This window comes from Grosmannia clavigera, assembly GCF_000143105.1.
Source record: "Grosmannia clavigera kw1407 unplaced genomic scaffold GCSC_167, whole genome shotgun sequence".
In the NCBI taxonomy this organism is placed as follows: Eukaryota; Fungi; Ascomycota; class Sordariomycetes; order Ophiostomatales; family Ophiostomataceae; genus Leptographium; species Leptographium clavigerum.
In genome coordinates, this window is record NW_014040772.1 from 1,172,659 (window position 1) to 1,189,958 (window position 17,300).

General features: G+C 52.1%; 9 protein-coding genes across 9 annotated transcripts; 5 read left to right on the forward strand and 4 right to left on the reverse strand.

The window, feature by feature from the left end:
- Positions 1–98: 98 nt before the first annotated feature.
- Positions 99–1,072, forward strand: CMQ_6404 (uncharacterized protein; the record flags this gene model as incomplete). The annotated part of the gene is made up of 2 exons (XM_014315469.1): positions 99–131; positions 194–1,072. 2 exons carry the CDS (start codon positions 99–101, stop codon positions 1,070–1,072), a joined length of 912 nt encoding a protein of 303 aa, XP_014170944.1.
- Positions 1,073–1,723: 651 nt separating this feature from the next.
- On the reverse strand, positions 1,724–3,111 carry CMQ_6104 (integral er membrane protein; the record flags this gene model as incomplete). The annotated part of the gene is made up of 6 exons (XM_014315169.1): positions 1,724–2,209; positions 2,271–2,393; positions 2,464–2,579; positions 2,662–2,720; positions 2,811–2,904; positions 3,072–3,111. 6 exons carry the CDS (start codon positions 3,109–3,111, stop codon positions 1,724–1,726), a joined length of 918 nt encoding a protein of 305 aa, XP_014170644.1.
- An 855-nt stretch (positions 3,112–3,966) lies between these two features.
- On the forward strand, positions 3,967–5,098 carry CMQ_6365 (ubx domain protein; the record flags this gene model as incomplete). The annotated part of the gene is made up of 3 exons (XM_014315430.1): positions 3,967–4,298; positions 4,362–4,512; positions 4,583–5,098. 3 exons carry the CDS (start codon positions 3,967–3,969, stop codon positions 5,096–5,098), a joined length of 999 nt encoding a protein of 332 aa, XP_014170905.1.
- Positions 5,099–5,660: 562 nt separating this feature from the next.
- CMQ_6272 (60S acidic ribosomal protein p1) lies at positions 5,661–6,329 on the reverse strand (the record flags this gene model as incomplete). Its single annotated transcript, XM_014315337.1, has 4 exons — positions 5,661–5,707; positions 5,772–5,904; positions 6,093–6,167; positions 6,261–6,329. 4 exons carry the CDS (start codon positions 6,327–6,329, stop codon positions 5,661–5,663), a joined length of 324 nt encoding a protein of 107 aa, XP_014170812.1.
- An 816-nt stretch (positions 6,330–7,145) lies between these two features.
- On the forward strand, positions 7,146–8,769 carry CMQ_5944 (uncharacterized protein; the record flags this gene model as incomplete). The annotated part of the gene is made up of 6 exons (XM_014315009.1): positions 7,146–7,359; positions 7,421–7,650; positions 7,708–7,803; positions 7,884–8,264; positions 8,467–8,523; positions 8,581–8,769. The coding sequence occupies 6 exons, from the start codon at positions 7,146–7,148 to the stop codon at positions 8,767–8,769; spliced, it is 1,167 nt and encodes a 388-aa protein (XP_014170484.1).
- A 396-nt stretch (positions 8,770–9,165) lies between these two features.
- CMQ_6225 (uncharacterized protein) lies at positions 9,166–9,737 on the reverse strand (the record flags this gene model as incomplete). Its single annotated transcript, XM_014315290.1, has 4 exons — positions 9,166–9,207; positions 9,272–9,429; positions 9,499–9,554; positions 9,652–9,737. 4 exons carry the CDS (start codon positions 9,735–9,737, stop codon positions 9,166–9,168), a joined length of 342 nt encoding a protein of 113 aa, XP_014170765.1.
- Positions 9,738–10,615: 878 nt separating this feature from the next.
- Positions 10,616–11,141, forward strand: CMQ_6475 (ubiquinol-cytochrome c reductase complex protein; the record flags this gene model as incomplete). Its single annotated transcript, XM_014315540.1, has 2 exons — positions 10,616–10,731; positions 10,883–11,141. The coding sequence occupies 2 exons, from the start codon at positions 10,616–10,618 to the stop codon at positions 11,139–11,141; spliced, it is 375 nt and encodes a 124-aa protein (XP_014171015.1).
- Positions 11,142–12,336: 1,195 nt separating this feature from the next.
- Positions 12,337–13,733, reverse strand: CMQ_6309 (n-glycosyl-transferase; the record flags this gene model as incomplete). Its single annotated transcript, XM_014315374.1, has 6 exons — positions 12,337–12,485; positions 12,567–12,701; positions 12,782–12,862; positions 12,926–12,973; positions 13,039–13,658; positions 13,726–13,733. 6 exons carry the CDS (start codon positions 13,731–13,733, stop codon positions 12,337–12,339), a joined length of 1,041 nt encoding a protein of 346 aa, XP_014170849.1.
- A 2,088-nt stretch (positions 13,734–15,821) lies between these two features.
- CMQ_6076 (DNA base-excision repair protein) lies at positions 15,822–17,006 on the forward strand (the record flags this gene model as incomplete). The annotated part of the gene is made up of 1 exon (XM_014315141.1): positions 15,822–17,006. The coding sequence occupies one exon, from the start codon at positions 15,822–15,824 to the stop codon at positions 17,004–17,006; it is 1,185 nt and encodes a 394-aa protein (XP_014170616.1).
- Between the last annotated feature and the right edge of the window lie 294 nt (positions 17,007–17,300).

The window sequence follows — 17,300 nt, forward strand, 5'->3', positions numbered from 1 at the left end:
TGCCGCCTCTGCAGTGCCTATCCAAAACAAAGCGTGAACACAATCAACAGCCAAAACAAAACAACTTCTCGATTTATTACTCCTCTCCCAAGAACATCATGTCTCCCATCAAGACCGTTACCGTGGCAGGAGTGAGTGTCGCAATCTTTCCTTTGCGATTCCGTCTACCCCAGTAGCTAACCAGCCAATCTAGGCCACTGGAAACGTTGGCCCTGCCGTTGTCGAACAGCTCATCAAGGCCGGCTTCTCCGTCACCATCCTCAGCCGGCCTGAGGCCAAGCACACCTTCCCTACCGCCGCCAAGGTCCAGCTTGTCGACTACGACTCGCTTGACTCCCTCGCCGCTGCCCTCCAGGGCCAGGACGCGGTCGTCTCTACCCTCGGCGCCGCCGGCTCCTTCAAGCAGATGACTCTCGTCGATGCCGCCATCAAGGCTGGTGTGCAGCGCTTCATCCCGTCCGAGTTTGGCTGCAACACCGGCAATCCCAAGGTCGCCGGCCTCCCGATTCTGGGCTCCAAGGTCGAGTTTCGCACGGCCCTGCAGAAGAAGATCGCCGAGACCGGCGGCAAGCTCTCTTACACCGGCATCATCAACGGTCCCTTCTTCGACTGGGGCATGCGCATCGGCTGGCTGGCCAGCCTCAAGCCAGAGGGCGGTTCCATCGGCCTCTGGGACGGCGGTGACCGCGTCTTCAGCACCACAACGCTGGCAACCGTCGGCCGCGCCGTCGTCGGCGTGCTGCAGCACCCCGAGGAAACAAAGGACCGCCTCGTCTACGTGCAGGACACCGCCCTGACCCTGAAGCAGCTCTCCGAAAAGGCACAGAAGGCTCTGGGCGCAAAGGGCTGGCAGGAGAACTCCATCTCCGTCGACGCCGCCTTGGCTGAGGGCCACGAGCTGCTGCAGAAGCCTGACGCCAACATGGGCGCTGTTGCCATGTGCTTCATCAACACCGCCATCTTTGGCGAGGGCTATGGCGCCCACTATAAGCAGAACGACAACGAGCTGCTGGGCATCAAGGACCTCACAGACGATGAGATCACTGCACTGATCAAGTCGCTTTCCAGCTAAGCTGTCGGCTGCGCAATATAACTAAACATCACTTGTAGCCTGTAGACACAAACTATATATGAACAATCTAATCCCTGTTTCTAAAGTATGATTTACCTTCAACTTCTGCTGCGTAGTTGCGCAAGCTTCAGGGTATATAGCCTATGGCAGTCGTAGACCTCCATGGCAATGAATGAAATTACAGAATGCAATAATAAGACATACACAAAAGGAAGTAAGTCATTACGTGCTGCCACCTTGTCTTCTTCCTGTTTCCTCCAAGCCAATACTATAAGCCTGCTCAACCAACTTTCACACACACCAAGCTACTAATCGACCCCCTCCAAACGCCCTTGGGATCTCTCGCTCTCTCTCCCTCTTACATGCTCCCTGCGGCTACTATCCGTAGGTTCTTGCCTGCCAGAAATGGTTATGCCAACCACAGACAAATAAACAGGCCAAAATAAGCTATAAAAGGTCCGCTATCACGCACTTCTATACTTTGTCAAAATGAAAGCAAACGCCGGAAGAATCCAGGCTAGCTACCAGTGCCGATGCCACAGCCATGGTAGTAGAGGGTACAAGGCCGTCCCTGTTTATCAAAATGCGACACCGTCCATGACAGAAATGTAGACGGATACGCAACGGCCAGACCGGTCACCAGCCGGTGCTTTAAAAAAAGAAGTAGGCCAGCAAGAAGGACATAAGGCTCAGTATGGCAACTATCTGAACCGGTACTCCCTCTGTGCCATGAACGACCTGGCCCAACTGCGCTGTCTCTGCTGTAGTACTGTCGGTCGGGTTTGCCGTACTTGCTGCCTTTCTCTGGCGCAGACCGCCGTCCTGAAGCGAGGCAATCAGCGCATTGGCTTCGGCAAGCTTCGCCTTGAGCGACGCAATCGTAACCTCTTTGTGCTCCGTTGATGCTGTCAAGGCGGTAGCCGCCGACAGAACTCCGCCAGGGGCAAAAGATGCACCCCCAGAGTTTGCCGTCGTGCCACTTGACGCCGATGGCGGCGACACGGACTCCAGATTCTTCTTGCTTCCGCTTCTGTTATCCGGGGTCTCCGCCGTGACAGACGTGTTGCTGGCCCCATAGGAGTCTCCCCCGCTGGGAGACCCGTAAGCAGGTGGTGGAACATCAGAAGTAGAATCATCCTAGCCAGCGCACGGCGAGTCAGCAAGACAGACTGGAAAAGGCGAGAGTGGATTAACAAACCGGGTAGTTCGTGGGGACAGAGCGCTGTGGCGTGACTGCCTCGGGCTCTGCCGTGCCTTCAGCAGATAAGAAGTTGACACGAATCTTCTTCTCCTGGATCGCAGACTTTTCAACACCGTCCCACTGTCGGCGTGAGAACATTGTCAGCATACGGGCCTCGGGCTCTGATCGTTGGGGGAGGAGGGGCACGTACAATCTCCTGGACAGAGACGAATTCCTTGTCGCCTGTGATGGGGATGGATTGCACTAGAAACTTGTCCCGGCATTTGTAATCCGCAGGAGGGTCCTGCTTCATTGCCTGGAGAAGAACTAGAAAGAAGGAAATGTCAGAACAGCCGTTCGGTATTCGAGTGTCAATGTCGGTACAGGTAAAACAGGAGTGCCGGCTTACCAGACACCTCCACGGAGCGGTCAGGCTCAATGCGTCCCGAGTTTGGTCGAACGCAGTATCTAGAGAGAAAACAGGTAAGCAGATGAGCAGGCAGGCCCGGCGACGTTTATGGCATCCGCGGGGGAAAAGAACACGTGTAATGAGCGTACTGTTTCGGCGCCGTCGTCTTGACCTTGAAAGCAATCGGCAAGGGGGTCGTGTTCTTGATCGTTAAAGTTTCCGAAACCTCGACCGTGAAAGGACCTGCTCGCAGATCAGAACATCAGCTACACGGTCTCATATAACCGCTCCCAATCACAACATTCTGGTATAGAATGTCCATTCCGTTTGTATACGGAAAAGAAGCAAAATGAGGGCGAACATATAGGCGAAGTTGGAACTGGAAGCTGGGAGGATATGGGACAACGTACGGCGGAAGCCGAGTTCTGCTGGTAGGATGTAGACAGACATGGCGGGCGTGTGCGGTCACCGATATTGGGCCGAATGAAGAAACTCGTGGTACGATGAGGGGCGTCTGGGCAGAACGGCCTTAAGTTCGAGGAGGGCGTTGGCACGAGTAGAATAGTACGAATGGAGTCGACTAGATCACGAAGGAGATAGATGATGATCGTTGTGGTCGGGCGTTCGAGTCGAAGAAGACCGAATCGGAAATGGCTGGAAGCAGAATCAAGGGGTGACTCGAAAAAAGAAAAAGGGAAAAAAACGAAGAAACGAGATAAAAAAGACTAGGCGCGAATGAGGGACAGAAGCTAGAATCAGGGTGGAACGCAAAAGATCGAACGTTTGCTGTGATCGAGTGAGGATTTGCTCGAGATCCGAAGAAGAAAAAGGAAAGGGGAAACGTCCAACTGTTCATTACAAATGAGTACTGTAAATCTTAATATCTGGCAGCTACGAGTACGACATCATCGGCCGCCAACGGCGCACAGCTTCGATGGGCGTCCGTGCGCTATGCCAGGAGGCTGAGCCCAGTTGGCAGCGCAACGTGACGGCGGTGTTGGCAGCAGATACTCCGCCGGAGCTGAGGCCGTCCAGCAGATGCTTCAGCGCACTATCCACTAGCCAATGACGACTCGCAATTGCCTAATCAACGTCGCCGCTTCGTGCTTTGAATGATTCTTGGTTAATAATAGCTCTCTCCCATCCCAACTAAAAAAGCTCAGTGGTTTGCCCAAACAACTGAAACAGGATAAATCTCCGCCCTAGGAAATTCCCATCATCTCCGCCTCTGCGAACTGTCTTGACGGACGTGCACTGCGACCCCTCACATCGAGACATACCATTCACAACATCCCCGCACTCATCATGACGCAGTCCGACCTTGAGGTCTTGCTCGAGATGGGCTTCGAGCAAGAGCGCGCGGAGCTTGCCGTAAAGAAATCCGGCGGTCTTCAGGGAGCCCTTACTTGGCTGGAAAGCACCCAGGACACCTCTTTAGAAGAGCTGAGGGCAGCCGGAGCGGCAAGCAAAGCGGCTGCGGCTGCGGACAAGGATGGCGAGAACTCTGATGACGAGGGCACAACTCAGGCAGCTATTACGGCCCTGGAGACAAACCAGGAGGCTAAATCGCTGGTCTGCAACGAGTGCGGCAAGATGTTCCGCAGCCAGGCCACAGCCGAATTTCATGCAGCCAAATCGTATGTATTCTAGCCGATAGATATACGAATCCTTGCCCAATGATCTTTACTAACAATCGCCAGCGGTCATACTGACTTCGCTGAGTCAACTGAGGAGGTGGCACCGCTAACCGAAGAGCAAAAGGCTGCCCGGCTGGCGGAGCTGCGGGATAAGCTGAAGGAGAAGCGGAACAGACAGGCCCTCGCCGATAAAGAGGATACGTTACGGAACGAGGTAAGTAGCCGATTAGGGACAGGTTTATTGAACGGGGCCCGAAACTAGTCTGCTAACCTATGCTCGACAGAAAATACGTCTAAAGTCCACCAAAGAATCGCAGGATCTCAAAGAGGATCTGCAGCGCAAGGAGCAGATCAAAGAGGCGGCTAAGAAGCGCGCCGAAAAGAAGGAGGAGATCGAGGTCAAGAAGCGGATCAAGGCCCGCATCGAGGCCGACAAGGAGGAGCGTCGCCGCAAGGCCGAAGAAGCCAAGGCTGCTCGTGATGGGCGGGCCCCGACACAGCCTGCCGCCAGTTCTGCAGCAGCGTCATCATCGGCAGGAGCGGGATCGTCTCCTTCTTCCACTGCTGCGCACTCCCAGGCTCGCCTCCGTCTTCAGCTGCCATCTGGCAATGTGCAAAAAACATTCTCTGCCGATGCGACTCTGTTTGAAGTGGCCCAAGCCCTCGAGGCCGACGACAGCTTCAAGGCCAGTCGCTTTGAACTCACCTACCCCCGTAAGGTTTTTGAGGGCCCGACAGATCTGAGCAAGTCGCTGCGGGAGCTAGGCCTGGTGCCCAGTGCTGTGTTGCGGGTGCAATAAAGGGAGGCGGTGCGCCGGACTTGACTATGGCATCCCGAAATAACATGTAACACCGAAAGCGGTCGAGTGCATGGTAGGCTACCTGAAGCTGGCGGCGTCTTTGTGCGTCGCAGTGAACGGCTGGGCCAAAATGTTTGAGGCAGGCATGCATTCTTGAACTTTGAGATACGTGGTGAGCCGACTTCATGAAAATTCCCTACTTTGTCACTTTCGTCTTGTTAGATGAATTCCAAGACAGCCACCGCTAGCCGCTTCTTCTATTTTTGATCTCAAAAGAACAGAGACTCCGGAACCCAGACCCTCCAGCATTGCCCCTTTCCATCATCCCAGACCTTTTTTGGCCGTCACATAAAACAAAAATGTTAAACCCGAATAGGGCCCTTTTCGCCATAGACTGCACCCATGCAGCAAAGACAGTTGTGGTTTGGACTTTTTCATAATTTTTTTATTATTTGAAAAGTACAAAAAGGGGCGGGAAGGGGGAAGACCGCAGTTCTTTCCTCGATCGCTCCTCCCTTTTCTTTTTTCTTAGGAAGTTGATGACGCGTGAGAGGGATATCGCTTAGTCGAACAGCCCGAATCCCATGTCGTCGTCGGACTCCTCCTTCTCTGTTGTGGTTGTTAGTTGCGATTTCTGTGGAGTCGGGGGACAAGCTGCCGTGACGATACGTACCCTCCTCCTTCTCCTCGACAACCTCCTCTGCGGCGGCAGCGCCAGAGGCGCCAGCAGCAGCAGCCGGGGCAGCACCGCCGCCACCGGAGCCGACGTTGGAGAGCAGGTCCTTCACGTCCTTGCCCTCAAGTGCCTATACCGGAACGACTGTCAGTAACCAGGTTCCATATTTTCCCTATGCAACGCCGCTGAGCTCGAGTTGGAATTCGGAGACAGTCCGGGGACAGTATTGTGCTGTTGCCAGTCCTCTTTTCCTTTTGCTGCCATGTCTCTGTGCTTTGACTCCCGAATATCAAAAGGCGTGTCGCAAACTTATCGTACCTTGGCAAAGAGCTGTGTCCAAATCGGCTCGACCTCAACGGTGGCAGCCTTGATCAGGGTCTGCAGCTTGTCGGCCTATATAATCCGGAAAATTCCTGTCAGTATTTCCCGTCCTTTTGCGCAATGTCTTGCAGATCCTCTTTTCGCGATCGGGGAGTGGGCACGAACCGTGATCTCAACGCCATCGTCGGCGAGGATCAGCGCCGCGTAGGACGTCGCAAGCTCAGCAGTAGACATTTCGAATGCTTTGTGCTTTGATTGTTGTCGTGAGACGATAGTATGGGGTTGATATTGAGGTGGGTGGTAAGGAAAGAATTCAGTGGATTTAATTGAATCTTCTTTTGCAAAATGTTCTTAGCCCACACGGCCGAAAAAAAATGGTCCGGATTGTGTGAGGGCGAAAAGCCCTTATGGGAAACTAGCCAATGGCAGAGGAGGACCTGAGGGGTAGACGGCGGTACGGAGAAATAAAAATGCGTCACCCTGCTGAATAATCGTGGGGTACCGATAAGCCCGGATACGCCACTTAAGTATCGGACATGACGACGTGATGATCCCGAGATGCCGTTCTTTCCCATCTGCTTATTAGGCAGTTAATCTTCCATTTGGGCTCAGGTGTTTTGCAGATAATTTGGGATTTGCAATAGGGCGCATCCCTCTTGCTATATGATCCGTACTACTCGTATAACCTACAAGCCGTACAACGTCTGTGACACCTTCATCTCGCTGCTAACTCCTTTACACCTACCCCGCTGCGGCTTACCTTATTGTCCGTCTGTTGGGAGGCACTTCGATTGGTTCCTTTCATAAATCTAATCAATTGCCATTTTCAACGCAAGATCCTGATCCACGAATGCAGACAGCAGGGGACTAATTCGGAATCGTCACTGTTCTGTTGATCCGATTCCCTATCTGTCTATTGCGCCAAGCCGCTTGTCACCATATCTCCCCCTCACCTGACAGTCTTGCTTTTGAGGAGGCATCAGAAGCATTCTTCGCTCTTACCGGATCAACTTGACTTTTGACGCCGTCACCATATCACGAATTGCCGCCATGGAAACCCCGGCTATTCCGGCGCCGCGAGATGCTAATGAAATCAAGATACTTGCCAATCTTGAGTCGACTCGCGACCAGCTACTGCTTCTGAAGCAAGATCGCACCAAATACATTCGAAGCCAAGATGTCATTCGGCTATATGACGAAGTTATCGAGCAAGTGCGCCTGCTGAATCAAGCCCGCGACGGGACGAAGGTTTATGAGAATCGCCGTTAGTGCCCCCCATCATTGTATAGTACTTGACAGTGACTGACAATAATGCTTCCGTCTAGTCGACCGTGTACTCGACAGCTGCTTCCAGCTTCTCTCCCTGTTCTTTATGACCATCGGCCGTACCAACGAGGCTCCCGCTGCCTATGCGCTGACGTCTACGATCAAGCGCCTTTTAGATCATCTCACCGAGGCAAAGGTCTTCTCTGCCAAGGACCTGGATAGCCTTACGCATACTCTGAGCAAAATATCTCATACTGTGAAGAATGCCGATGACTGCTCGCCGTTTTTGGTAGAGCTTCTCTCCCATCGAATCGAATTATGCCAAACGTCTCTTCATAAGTTGCAGGCCATGGTACAGAAGCTGGGGCCCCCGCTGCCTGCGATTCATGAGAAGCTGGTGACTATTCTGCGGACCATGGCGCATGCAAATACCAAAGCTCGGGTACGTTTTGCCTCTCCTGACCCTTTCCACTTCTCATGTTGTTTAGCCTTATTACTTACTTTGTGTATTTTGGTGTCCAGTTTTCAGCATCTGAGGTCAAGAAGCTGCAGACACAACTGAAGGAGATTGGCGACAAACGTGTCGACGAGAAATTTCAGAACGAGAAAGGCGAGGTTCCTGCAGGAAACGATGAGGTAGTCGAACTGCTCGATAAGTGCCGCGCTTGGTCTGAACTTTTGCTCCAGAGGAAGGGAGTCATCCCGGATAACTTCAAGCCGATGTATGGAACCCTTGTCGGAATTCGGAATGACCTGGAGAAGCTGTCCGTTACTCAGGCATGGTCGTTGCGAGAGACAGATCTGTTTGATTTTCAGCGCCAGTTGGATAAGTTCGACGAAGCAAGGATAGATGGAAACTGGGTCGATGACGACGGAAACCCGGCTGAGCTTTACGTCCAGCGAGTAAGTATTTCTTGGCATTGTTCCGGGGATTTGTGGCCCGCGTTAATCCGGCAATCCACTGACGAGGTGGCAGACTTTCCTTTACCTAATCCGACGAAGTTATGGACTTGTTTATTCTCTCATGATATCGTCAGAGCCCGTCTCAGAAGCACTTTTGCCCATTTACAACCAACTGATGACTCTCAAGCGATGCTTATTGGAGGTGAAACATTCAGGCGGAGTGTCTTCGCCACGAGAGCTGTACCCGTACAGCATGAAGGTAAGCGCATCTTTTTATGCGACTCTGGCTCTGCCATGCTAACTTGCCGGCTTGTAGCTCAACTCGATAGACAACATGCGCGTTGACGGAAAGTTTATGGTAGCGGACGACATCCCGGAGGGGCAGGGAAACGTCACAGAGTTGTTGTCAGAGTGTTTCGATCTAAATTACGAGTTGAGGCTAATTGCCGAGGAGAAAGCTGAAGGTGGCAGTGAAGGGGATGACAAGGAATCCACCAGCGCGTGAGGGTTTTGTCCGGCAGATATTATGCTGTCCATTGCAGTGCTGTCTTGCTTTTTTTCACTTTAGAATGTCGCAGTTGTATATATCACCATATGGTGAGGCTGTTTTATTAGGGGGGTTCGATTGTTGGCAAGGGGTCCCACGGAAAACAATGGAAGGGGGCAAGTAGGCGTTGGGCCATCTTCGTTCTTGTTCTGATGGAGTAAGTAACGAGGCGGCTTTTAATACATTATGGAAGCAAAGGAATGTCATATCTTTTCGATGGATGCAGCGAAACACATCTTGGACTTCAAGCAAGTCAAACAACGTAGTGGTCTGGGGGAAGGGGGGTGCGTAAACAGTGTTTATATATGCTGATCTGGCATCTTCTCCCTGCTATTTCGAGCACGATTAATACGCTCAAGGATCACGGAAAGCAGATTTCAGCCAATAGATTTGAGCCTGTGCCGTAGTTAGAAGCATTTCGTAACAAGTCAGGTCCCACACACAGGCTATAAGCACATACCTTTTCAACATCCCACACGCCCTTCTCCGTGTAAATGTCTTTCTTGATCAGATCAACAACATCGTTGCGCGACTCCGCCACGACAGTGAGAGTGCTGCCAGCAAACTTATACGTAGTGGGATCAGCTGGGTTAGACGGAATGTCGTCCACGATTGCGCCTGGAAGAGGCTTTAGTACTAGCAAGCGGAAAGATGAGGTAAATCAGTGGGCCTCAATGAGCGACCTACCTCCAGACTTCAGGACACCAGACTCCCGCAGGGGTTTAGTGTTTGCCAGGTGGATTCTAAAGAGTATTTGGTCAGAATGTCCTAACCACGTATAGTCGATACAGAGACACGACCATTTCACGTCTGTTGCCACCGCTCTCACGGATCACTAACCCTCGAACCTCAAGACGCTTGTCCACCGTGCCAGGATAGTCGGGGATTATGACGAGCCATTCTGACTGCGCGGATGTGGATGCCATGTTGCGTAACTGGTGATGAAGAGAACCGAGGCTGTGGCAGAGAAATCTGCTTCGAGAAGCTGTTTGAGATCTAGTAATAAAAGAAACAGGTAGATATGGCGAGCAGTGGGCAATACGGAAAGCCATTTGTATGTCTTCAAAGGTAGAAATGGGGTGCAGCGAGCGGAGCTGTGCGTTCTCTCGCCTTCTGCACTTTATGCGCTTTGGGAGGGGTTAGAAAACGACGGACATATCCGGTAACGGCCATAGGATCCCCTCTCTAAATCCTTCAGCCAGATTGCCTCTTGGCATTGATAATACTATGTCTGCCGACTTGTCTACTGGTTGTTTGTCTCATATTGTAAGAAAGCTTAAAGATATTCAGTTCACCTGCACAACTTAGCTGTCTTAACGTGTATTTTTTCTCAAAAGGCGAAGCTACGGCATACTGAATTGGCGACGGTTTCGATCAAGAGGTACTGCTAGCCGTTTACAATATTTCATTTGCCCACCCACTTTCAACACCATTGTAGCGATATGGAGCACTTTGACAAGCGACGCCTTTTGATAGCAGTCTGGAGAGCTGTACTCCGTAGCCCCCTCTCCCTGTGTGCTAGCGTCGCAAATTACACCATCTTCCCACTTGGGAAGGCGGGACAGTCACCTGACACGACCAATGGAAACCGCGCCTTTTTTGGTGACGGGCGTCGGATCGGACTGGCGGGATTTTGAGGAAACCAGCCGTAAAAAATAGCTGGCCGAAAATAGAGAGAAAAACACAATTCGACATCACGCCAGTCCACCAACCGACCCGCGGCCAATTGAGCTCCATTATCGTCGACGAACAATTGTCGACCTATTCCATCTCCCCTCCTTTCTAGTAATCCAATTCCGACAGAATGTCGTATATCAGCGCCGCCCCCTTTATCCGCAAGCGGCCCTGGCTGCTCAATGCGTTGAAGCCGCTTGCCAACTGGTACATCAACCTGGCCGGATACCGCCAGATGGGCTTGAGGTAGGTTGGAACTCCAAGGGAGCTTCACGGTGCAGAGGGCTCTCAGACATTGCAGTCCGAGAGGGGCAGAGTAATGGTTCAAAGCGTCAAAGAGGAGGCAACGACGTGCATCCACCGCTCGAACTCGCAGACTAACTATTCGCGTTCGCAGATCCGACGATCTCATCCCCGAGGAGAGCGCAGTGGTGCAGCAGGCCATTGGCCGCCTGTCGGCGCAGGTCAAGTACGACCGCGTGTTCCGGATGCGCCGCGCCACGCAGCTGAGCTTGCAGCACAAGCTGCTGCCTAAGGCACAATGGACAAAGCCTGAGGAGGACACGCCGTACCTGCTACCGATTATCAAGCAGGTCGAGGCGGAGATTAAGGAGCAGCATGAGCTGGACTCGATCGTGGTGATCAAGAGCCAGTAAGCAATGACGCAACGAATGCTGTGAAGAGGACGGCGAAGAGGAAACCCCGGATCACGCGCGCGAGACAGGACGAAGGAAATCCCAATATGACGATCTCGCTGCTAGGAGAGAAGGACAATGGAGCTGAGAGATGGCTAGACAGCGTGCTCCATCTATTGTCGTGGCTTCTTTTGCAACCAGGCCTGGATAGATGTGTGGCTGCATGAAAGAGGGACGCGATACTTTGTACCATATAAAAATACAAACTATACTGCCACCAGCGACCAAACTACCGAGCCAATTGCTCAGCCTGTCCATTCATCTATTTTCCCTTGTCTGTTGCACATTGCCATAGACATATATTCTAAAGTCGGAAGCAATGATACTCTGAGAAGACCGGTCTCAAACTTATGAGCAACTAAGCTGATACCGAAAACAACGTTTGCATGCCGTACGAAGCCAAACACTCGTTGTCCTCTCCAGCAGCTGGGTGTATGTGAGTAGAAGCTACCCGTCCGATACAGGACGTAGTCAAGCATTAGTAATGCATCGCTCTTGTACAGCTCGTATCTAATAACTCGTCTACTCCATTGCCGCCATGGAGAAAAGTAACCAGTAAAAGAAATGTATTAAGATGATCCAGAACAGCAACCAAAATCTTTCAACAAGCACACCGCCCCGACACAGCGTCCTTTATTGAACATGAACAAGTATAATGTTCTGCCATGGCAGTGAAAATTCATATACCATGTAGGGGAATATAGGCGCCTTGCTCGATCCTTCCCAGCCAAGTGTCACAGCACAGAAATGTCGTGTTTGCAACTACAGGCTCCCGGTTAAAATCAGGCCCACCAGAGGCGACAGTGCAAAAATTCGCAACAGAAAAGTAATAGGTGACGACCAAACGGATGTGGCAGGTCGTGCCCCCCATGCAGATCTTCGCATGTAGTTGTGCTAAGAAAAAAAGACAGCACCCGAAGAACGAATCACAATCCAAATTCCTTAAAACTCCTCGTTTGCACGAACAAATACAATATGTGATAATGTGGTGGTGTGGTGTGCGGTGAAGACTCGTGACTGAAAGATGACAGCGTCGTTCGCCTTCAGCTCTAGCAAAGTATTAGATGTCGGGTGATGGCTGACGTCCTGTCTCATGACGACATTATACGCCAGCGGTATAAACGCTGGCTTAAACTGATGCCCATCTGGATTGCGACTATGCGTTGCCGCTCTTTTCCTCGGTATCGATGTGCCAGACAACGTAGTTGGGAAGGCCATAGACACCATATCCTGCTCGCTTGGCCATCTTGGCGAAGCCCTCCGTCTCGGCCTGGTTCTCGAAGGCGTAGCATGGAAAATTGATTCCTGTACAGCCAATTAGTCAATAATCCTTTTCTCATACTAAGGAAAGTCATGAATGCGAGCCTTGATGTCAAAATCACATACCAGATCTGTGTACGTCCGCCTTGACAAGAATGTTGACGCCGCCGATGCCATCAAGTTCCATTTCTTCGTCCTTGTCGTTCCGCCAATCGCCTATCCGTGCCATGTAAGTCCGGCCGGTGTCATACTGCTTGTATCCTGTTGTACATAGGTCTGGTAAGCATATCGCTGTGAAGCAGCGTGCCGGGTGTAGCGTCAAACAGGCGTAAGATCCATACCTTCAGCAAGTACGACATCTTTGTCAAGGCTCGCTGTCAGTCTGCGGGCCTTGTCGGACTCAACCCAAGAGTTGTAATCAACTATCATAGACTGTTAATACCAGTCACATAAATGTCAGGTGAAGTGTATCGTGCGAGTCTTACATCTGCCCTCGATATCACGGCCATCCTTATACCGGTGGAACCAAATATCTAACTTCGTGTTAGCAAGCTCAATAGTGGAACGCAGCAGCCATACATAAGGCAATAGGACGCACTAGGGACAAGGACGTCGCGGTCATGAGCAATGAAGTCCTCAAGGATATGAATGGGACTGTCGACGATGTCAACGTCCCGCCAGTAAACCCATGCATGGTCAGGTTTAAGGGCAGTAGCAAGCAGGTAGTTGCGTGCACGTCCTAGAGCCTTGCGCCGAGGCCCCTGGGCTTCGAACGAGTGCCGGTCCTCGACGTTCTGGCTCAGATGGAAGCCAAAATCCTTCGACACTACAGTGGCGCTTCGAAACGGATCGGGACGTTTCTGGATGCGGTTAAGTTCAGAAGCAAGAACAGCGAGTGTATCGTCGGAAGAGTCGGACACGAGGAATGCGAGGTCGATGAGGTTATGCGGGTAAGTCAACTCTGCGATGAGCTCGAAGTATTTGGACAGGTATGGAGCCGCATCCTTGATAGGTGTTAGGATAAGGACATGTTCTTCATTCGCGACAGCCTTGCGAGTGGATCGGATGGGGTTGAGGTTGATGTGCTCTACTGTCGAGTTGACGATTAATGGGGCGTGGTGGTTGAAGATAACGGGCGTTTGAAGACGGGCATTCCAGGACGCCTGTTCATTGAGCGTCATGTCCATTGGGGCTTTGGACGGTCCCCAGCAGTAGAAGCTGCAGATCATGCTGTCAGTATTACTGAGCACGCGGCGTTCTGTGTTCACTGCTTTGCTGAACTCACCTCTTCATTTCTGACGCTGACGTGCGGATCCCACGCCACAATAATAGAGTGATCCCGACAACAGCGACCAGTAGAAGGAACCTCGTTTTGGTCAAAAGCACCCATACTGCTCTTGATGGCGGGAGAGACGCTCTCGCAGCCTTCCAGTTTATACCCCCTTTTGCAAGCAACATCTTGACTTCTTCCCTAAGCCTGCGCAGGGAGCCTACCGCCCGAGTTGCTTGGAGAAGAAACGAAAAGAAAGTGAGCGAGCGGCTCCGTCGCAGACCACTCGATTCGTTCCCCAATTAATCCACCACAGCCTTTTCCAAAATGCCGTGTATCTCTGCGATGGCCCTGACAGGCGCGTTGGGTCTTGCTGGGATGTCTTTTTAAGATGAGATTACTGAACAGGCGATCTGCCGAGAGGAGTAGAAATGTAGATGGAAGTCGGACACACGGGAGGCGCGGCGCGTATGCTGAAGAGCTGTCCTTGTCTAATTTATGCGCAAATATTTTCGCGTGGCACTGGGATCCCGATTGACCAAAAAAAGCTTCGCCAAAAAGCGATGCAGTTGGGGAAGGTGACAAACGTGAGAGGAGGGGAGGAACGTTGGGATTGGCCGGGTCCGGTATGATCTCGAGTGGTAAAAGGGTGGGATATCGAGTAGTCGAAACAATGCGGCCTGTCTTTGCGGTACTATTGGAATCTTCGAGAGACCGATCTCGTTTATCGTGGATTAATATCCGAGTTCTCCGTGTTCGTACGCTCTTAACGCAAATTCGGGAGAAGCCGAATGGGGGGTGGGAGAACAGAGAGGAAAGGCTGGAAGAAAAATGTCAAGCTGTTCGGAATGCACACGTCGATTGCACCTGGACGTTCGCCTGTGCATAGTACAGTAATCGAAACGAAAGGATCCAATCTAAGGGATGGCAGGCCAATCATGAACTTGCAAAGGGGTGCTGGTGAATATCGATTTTGTAGTTTAGCCGCTTGTAGCAGGTACGTGGGGAACGAACGCCACTGGCCTCTTTACTCCGTATAAGATTTGCTCTAAACAGCAGCAGCGTTATCTATGACAGCATCTCTTTTACTTCAAGGGAGTAGTACGTAGCCTATTTGTCTGTAAGTGGTGTTAACGTACTGAACGAGTATGCCGTAACACTACTCCGTACAGTACTGAAAATGCCATAAGAGCAGAATGATGTACTGGGTACCTTTGATGGCCTAGGCGCCTTAAAATAATAACCTCGTACGAATATATAATTCCCCCATGCGCTTGGGTTCCTAGGAAAGGCATAATCAGAGGACATTTGGGTGCGCATTGAGGCAAATAAAACCTAATCTGACATTACAGAGCTGGCAGGGTTAAACTTTCATTAGCTGCACTTGTTCCAAAAATATATTTCATAATCTCCCGTGTATTCCGGTCGCAAGCTCTGTACGAAAGCCTAGGGAACACCTGACCCCGGATTGCACCAGGCGCGCGTGTCCAAGTTATTTTCTTCTGCAGTGACGATTAGCTCATCCACACAAGCTTTTTTGACGATGGGGCAATACGGTATCCTACATCCATCTCCGGTCTTACAATCTGTTCTCGTGCTTGTACGGAGTACGGATGGTTTCTACGCAACCACAGTCACACCTGTGCATGCATACTACGCCGAACATGGCTATGAGTGGCATTTAAGCCAAGGTATGCGAACGTGAGTGTTGAAACGAGACCGGAATACGTCGTATACACAGCCAATTATCTCCCCGCGGCAGTAGACAACGGTCTCGCAGTATTCCGTAAGCCTGACAAAATCAAAATCACCTAAACTATATCACGTGATCAGGCGACAATGGACGTAACGATTCGGGATTCAGGGACGCGCTTACTCGAGTCTCGATCTCACTCCTCGTGAGCTTGCCTACGCTATCATACGTCCACCACTATGTTCGTGGGACCATTGGTCTGAAGATAGACTCCTCTTTAATGCATTGTCTTCCACATTGTCGCTAAATGCTTACCTCTCTCCGCCGTTTTTGTGGACGCCCGACTAAGCACTCACTCAAAGCAGGGACTGGCCCCATACAGTTGTCGACAGAATACTCGAGCCCGATTTTCGCGAAGATGACATCGCTACGGCGCTCATCACGGCTGAAGGGCGCTGTCGCAGACGAGGGTGTTGCCGCAAACGACGCGCTGGCAACTGACACGGCATCGTCCATTCCTGCAGTACCTCGAGCGCGCAAACGAAAGTCCGTGGCTATGACGTTCGCAGAGCCGGAGCCTGCTGCATCGCCAGCACGCCCGTCGACACCACCGCCGCCAGAATCACCCCGAAAACGCCGTGGGCGGCCTTCATCGACAAAAGATAATACGACTAACGCCTCGGTGACCAGCACTGCCACCGACAGTCCATCTACGCCCAGGACAAAACCGCGACACGCAACAGTGTCCCGTTTGGCTGACCCGAAGGCTACAAATGCGCCCCTGCTATCGCCAGAGACGTCGCGCCTGATAGTGGTGTCCCGCTTCGACTCCAAATCACGATCGCTGGCGGCCGGAGAGGCGATCGACGACAGCCAGCAGATCACGACAGACAACATTCTACAAGTGGCGTGCGAGCACCTAATCGCGGTAGACCCACGAATGAAGCCGCTGATCGATATGCATTACTGTGCCGCTTTCAGTCCCGAAAGCCTGGCCAAGAAAGTGGACCCGTTCGAGTCTCTAGCCAGCAGCATCATCAGCCAGCAGGTATCCGGAGCGGCAGCCAAGGCGATCAAGGGACGGTTCATTGCCCTTTTTAGTGATCCAGGCGGAACCGGCGGCGAGGCCGAGGTGGCGGTCCCCGTCCGCTTTCCCCACCCCTCCCAGGTGGCTGTGATGCCCCTGGATCGACTGCGGACGGCGGGCCTGTCACAACGCAAGGCCGAATACGTGCAGGGACTCGCGGAGAAATTTGCTTCGGGCGAATTATCGGCACAATTGCTGGCAGAGGCGCCGTACGAGACGCTCGTAGAGCGTCTGGTGGCCGTTCGGGGCCTGGGCCTGTGGAGCGTGGAGATGTTTGCCATGTTCGGCCTGAAGCGGATGGACGTCTTCAGCGTGGGCGACCTGGGCGTGCAGCGGGGTATGGCAGCGTTCGCTGGGCGTAACGTGGCCAAGTTGAAGAGCGGCAAAGGTAAGTGGAAATACATGAAGGACACGGAGATGCAAACCATCGCCGAGCCGTTCCGGCCGTACCGAAGTGTGTTTATGTGGTACATGTGGAGGACTGAGATGACAGACGTGAGCACGCTGGAGTCGTGAGCCTGGAGCAGGACTCTGATGAAGGAAATGACAGTTTGGATTAGGCAAGACGATATGTTTGTTGCAGATACAGGTGATTGTAGTGCAGCTGTTCAGTGCAGCCCATACTGCATGGACCCATGCACGGCTTCTTTGCACATGTCAGGGTGCTCCGCAGATACTCCGAACAAAGGTGCTTGTTGAGCTATTCGTGGACGGAAGTGAGCTGTATGGAGTACGGAGTATATCAGGGAACTTCGAGTTACTGTCATATATGACGAAGAAAACGGTTGCAGCTCAGCCAACAAGCCCTAC